This window comes from Cryptomeria japonica, chromosome 2 (assembly GCF_030272615.1).
Source record: "Cryptomeria japonica chromosome 2, Sugi_1.0, whole genome shotgun sequence".
NCBI classification, from domain to species: Eukaryota; Viridiplantae; Streptophyta; class Pinopsida; order Cupressales; family Cupressaceae; genus Cryptomeria; species Cryptomeria japonica.
In genome coordinates, this window is record NC_081406.1 from 115,467,463 (window position 1) to 115,472,730 (window position 5,268).

Here is a 5,268-nt window from a genome sequence, read left to right on the forward strand (position 1 = left end):
AATGAAAAAGAAAGAAGAATCATTTGCATAAGATTTTGAGTTGCATCAAGATGGGCCCAATAATTGGTGACCCATTTTTAAAGCATGCTTTCAAGAAGAGCTCTCCCACAAAATATCTTATGAGACTTAGATCCTATAACATTTATAAGAATGATCAAATTTAGGGATGGGTGAAATCATATCCACTAGAGATTCAACATTCTTACTTGTGAAATACCTTTAGGATAATTTTTTGAGGATAGTTGCTTTAAGGAGTTATTTTTTAGAGCCACCAAATCGTCAATATGAACTATTGGGTTGAAGTCAATTGAGGCAATATAAAGGATAGACAAAAAATAGCACAATAAATGTGAAAGAGAAAAGGATTTTTCCTATGCCAAGGGCATGGAGTGACATTAATGGAAGCCAAGAATTGTAGGAAAAACATAAACCCTAGGATACACAACATCAAAAAGATATTTTTACTATGCATTGTTTAAATTAAGTTATTTATTAGCGTGTTTAGAAAAGTGATATATTTTATTTATAAAATTGAAAGCAAGTCACTTGACCCGTCTCTCATTACTATTGTAAAATTTCAATATCATATGATATATGCATGAAACACAAGAAGTATAATTAATTTTAATTGCTCTAATGGCATTTGGTGGCTGACGATAAATCCCCTTAAAAGACGTGGACATTAAAAACCATAAAGCATGTAGGGTCTAAATATGAATAAAGTAATGATAACAATTAAAAACATAAATTATCAAGAAAAACACAAATCATCAAGAATTTACCTTAACAATAGTAGCAAGATTTGAAGATTGTCATATCTATGAATATCCTTTATATTCCCATTTAAAATATATGTACTCATAAAAAAAATTAAAAAAAAAAAGATCTTGAAAATATTTTTAAAAATTAAAAATTTATTTTTTAATTTGAATTTTTTTTATCTAATAAAAAAGTTAGCCATGAAAAAATTCTCGCAAAAACAAAATTTTACTGTAATAAAGTTTTGCCCATTTAACATATATGTTTCCAATTACTAATTTAACATAGTTTTGAAACTTCCTTATGAACCATTTTGTGGAATTCTAATATTTTGTGTGGTCATGCATTATTCTCATAGTTCAAAGAAAGGGCGTGGAATTTTACAAGGAATATGGCAGAAAGAGGGAATCGAAGTCGGTGGGGAATACGTGTAAAAATTTTATTGATAAAAGGAGTCAAATTGGCGTATTGACTCCTCTACTTTGGCTACCGTCTTCCTTACGCCGGGTCTTTCTCTCGGTTTTCTTTCGCATATCTATCTCTTCTATTAACCTGCGATTCATCCTTCCTCTTTACTTCATTTCTATTACTCTTTTCTTCTTACTCTTGTAACGTATGAAGATGAAAATGGAAGCCCTGCTACCTCGTAATCTTTGCCATTTTCAGTATACCAGTCTACCCCCTGTATGCCTCCTGCGCTTCCTCTTTTTCGTCTTCACAATATCCATATCATGCCTCGCTTCTTCATCTCGAACTTGTCCAGGCTTTAAGTGCGGGAAGCATTTTTTTCCATATCCTTTTGGGGCGATGAACAGCGGCTGTGGTGACCCCTCACTTCAGCTTGAATGTGATCGTGACGTGAATATGACTGTAATTAATATTGGTGGCTATCAATACTACTTATGGTATCTCCCTGAATTTTGGCAAGAGCATCACTTGAAAATAATTGAGAAAAATCTGTGGAGGGAGGGATGCAATCCATTGGTGAGGAAGCATACAACAGAAATCTTGTCTACTAGCCTTCGATTTAATATTACCGATGACTACAGGTATTTAACTCTATGGGAGGGATGCCCTCCTAAAACAATTGAGGATAAACTAGTGTCTCCATTGCAATGTAATTATAGTTGGTACTTTAATTTGACGGAAGAGTCGAATTTGGGTAGTATGTGTAAATCGGAAGTTACATTCCCAGTTGAGAACTTACAAATTCCTGTAGGGCAAGAATTACAAGATCAAGGGTTCCGAATTAAATGGATACCCAACGAAACCTGTACTGTTTGCGAGGTTAGTGGCGGGTTTTGTGCATATCACATCAATTCGACGCAGATTTATTGTGATCGGAGTAAAAGTGAGTGTTGATTTCTTGTCTAATAAATTTACAGAAATTTATTGCTTTGTAAGGCGAACGACCTGAAACTTTAGGAATCTATTTTCGAAACATATATACTGTTTACCAAATTTCTTGATATTTTTTTAATAAAACGTTGGTCACAATTGTGTGTGTGGCATTGCAGAGAAGCCTCCAGCCAAGGCTATTATTCTAGGTGAGCATCCCTGGGCATAAAATCTAAAATAATTTTGGTGAATTTATTGATTGAGGCTTTATGAGATGATGTGTGCATTCCATTGGAAACAATTTTTCATTGGATTTGTTGAATTTTATGGATTGAGTCGTTGTGGACAATTCGAGGACTAAAACTGCCATCATCGTAAATGAACACCCTTTCTTCCTTAGTATAAATTCATCTCTCTATATTCTTTTATCTTTGTCTTTCATTGATGTGAATATAAGTCTTTCAACTTGAGCCTTTTATTCAGGTGGGCTCATTGGAACCGCTGCATTGTTACTGATGGGATCATTACTTCTGTTCCTTAATCGGAAGAGGTGTTTACCCACTTCCTCTCACAATCCTGATCTTTCTAACGTGGAGAAATTCCTGCAAGATTATGTTCATCAAATGCCATGTAGATATTCATACTCTCAGCTGACGAAGATCAGCAATAACTTTGCACACAGAGTTGGGGAAGGAGGTTTTGGTGTAGTCTATAAAGGGAAACTATCTACTGGCGATCTGGTGGCCGTAAAAATACTTGATCAGTCTAGGCACTCTGAGAACCAATTCATGAATGAAGTAGCAACCATCGGAAGGATCCATCATGTCCATTTGGTTCGCCTCATGGGATATTGCTATGAAGAACACAGAAACGCATTGGTGTATGAGTACATGGATAATGGATCTCTAGACAAGTTTATATTTGCAGGAAGAGAGAAGGAACAAATCCTCAATTGGGCACAGCTGGATTCAATTGCCTTAGGTGCAGCTCGTGGAATCGCCTATTTACACCAAGATTGTGACAATCGTATCATTCATTTCGACATAAAACCCCACAACATATTACTGGATGAAGAGTTCACACCAAAGGTAGCTGATTTCGGTCTGGCTAAAATCTGTGGGAAGAAAAAGGATCATATATCAATGACAGCAGCAAGAGGAACACCAGGATATGCTGCGCCAGAGGTTTGGAATAGAAATTTGGGACCTGTAACGGACAAGTCAGATGTTTACAGTTTTGGAATGGTATTATTGGAGATGGTCGGAGGAAGAAAGAATGTTGGTGTGCAGGTAAGCCGGTCCAGTCAATTGTATTTTCCGGAGTGGGCATTCAAGTTGATGGAGAATGAGCAGTTGGAGAGGGTGTTGAGAGGAAGTGGTAAGGCAGAAATAGAATGTGAAGAGAAGGAGAAAGCTATAAGGCTGGCCAAAGTAGGACTGTGGTGCATTCAGTACAATTCAAGAGATCGACCGAGCATGAGCAGAGTGGTTCAAATGTTGGAAGGAAATGGTGATGATATAACCAATCCTTCCCTGCCTTTCAATTCATCAATTAGGGCTGCACCTTCAATAGATTCAAGTGAAGAGTCTTCTGTGTAGCCAACCAAGGGAATCTCATTCAAACCCTTCATTCTGGTCGTTGGCACTATTGCAAGGAATGTGAGCAGAAGAGGGATATCACAAGACGGTTCAAGTATTCGACCTCACCAAGTATGCTGAGTGTCACATTATTCCAATTTTATCGTAAATGAAAAGTAAAGTAAATTAGGAAAATGGAAAGCTGATTACCAAATCATTTTCATGAACACACATTTTACCTAGATATATAGATTTGACCTTCCATTTTGTAAATAATAATATTTTTATCTTCAAAAGAGTTATGACTTTCATGTAGGGGAGAAAGAACACAAGACAGCAAAATGCCAGAGATATAATAACAGATAAGCAATTTATATTATTACCAAAACAGATTTTATAACAGTTTATAAAAATGCCCATCACTACTTTTGCATTAGTTTCTCATGCCTTGTACCCACACAAAAACAGAGTATTACATTACAGCTCTCTTTTAAAACAGAGCCTTGTTCACAGCAATAAAAGATGTTTCTAGAATGCGCGCCTAAAACTCGAACCATCTAGATGCATAAAAAAAAAAAAACAGAGTAGAAGAAGATACGAGAAAGAGGAGTAAATGCGGTGGTTGGAGTAGACAAATTACGGAGGAGGGAAGATTAGTGGAGTCCAACTGGAGTCCACGTACGCAAACATTGCATTATCTCTTCCTAATTTTAAAACATCCAAATTTCAACACTAACTGTAAAATTTATTCATTCTTAGATAATAAAATTAAAACCATTTTTCTTATTGCATTGATCTTTCAACTCTAACATTTATTTTTTCCAAATACACACCTTTAATTTTTTATTTATTTAATAGAAATTCATTTATTGCACACCTTTAATTTTTTATTTATTTAATAGAAATTCATTTATACTGATTTATATGTATTTCATTTAAATAAAATAGAAATTCATTTATACTGATTTATATGTATTTCATTTATTTATTCTAAAACTACATTTCCTTTACACAACCGTTAAAGTAAGTGGACAATCTAAACTTAATGAAGTTGAAAGACTTTTACCAAAAGATTAGGAAAGACACGGAAATTTGATAGATTCTGCTCAAACGGACATCATGGATCCACCTACTACAACAATCATGTTCCACCTTGTGTGTTTCCTCAAAATGGTACTTACTAGTAAGTTCGAATTAATTTTATCTTCGCTTGCTAAGAAACCTCATATCTTACAATATTGAAATAATCATAAGCTAAACACTTGGCACCCACATTCCCTTGGATTCGCTGCAATTTTAACTCTTATGCAGGGCCATTTTCGTAAAAGATCTAGACATTTACGAAGCATAAATTCTATGGATCCGAGACCTTCAAGCACTGTTGAAAGGCTACATTTCAAACTTTTCCTTGTGAACCATTTCGTGGTATTCAAATGTTTTGTATTGTAATGCGCGATTCTTATGCTTCAAACAAAGCGCGCGGAATTTTATTACATGTGACAATGGCACAAAGAGACAATCGAAATTAGTGGGAAATTCGTGTTAAATCAAAAACTCAAATCAATCGAAATTAGTGGGAAATTCGTGTTAAATC

General features: G+C 35.0%; 1 protein-coding gene across 1 annotated transcript; it reads left to right on the forward strand.

The window, feature by feature from the left end:
- Positions 1-2,470: 2,470 nt before the first annotated feature.
- LOC131873692 (rust resistance kinase Lr10-like) lies at positions 2,471-3,801 on the forward strand. The gene has a single exon (XM_059216875.1). It carries the CDS (start codon positions 2,613-2,615, stop codon positions 3,693-3,695), a length of 1,083 nt encoding a protein of 360 aa, XP_059072858.1. The 5' UTR covers positions 2,471-2,612; the 3' UTR covers positions 3,696-3,801.
- Positions 3,802-5,268: the final 1,467 nt, after the last annotated feature.

Coding starts and splice junctions, on each gene's coding strand:
- LOC131873692 (XM_059216875.1), top strand. CDS start 2,613: ATGGGATCATTACTTCTGTTCCTTAATCGGAAGAGGTGTTTACCCACT.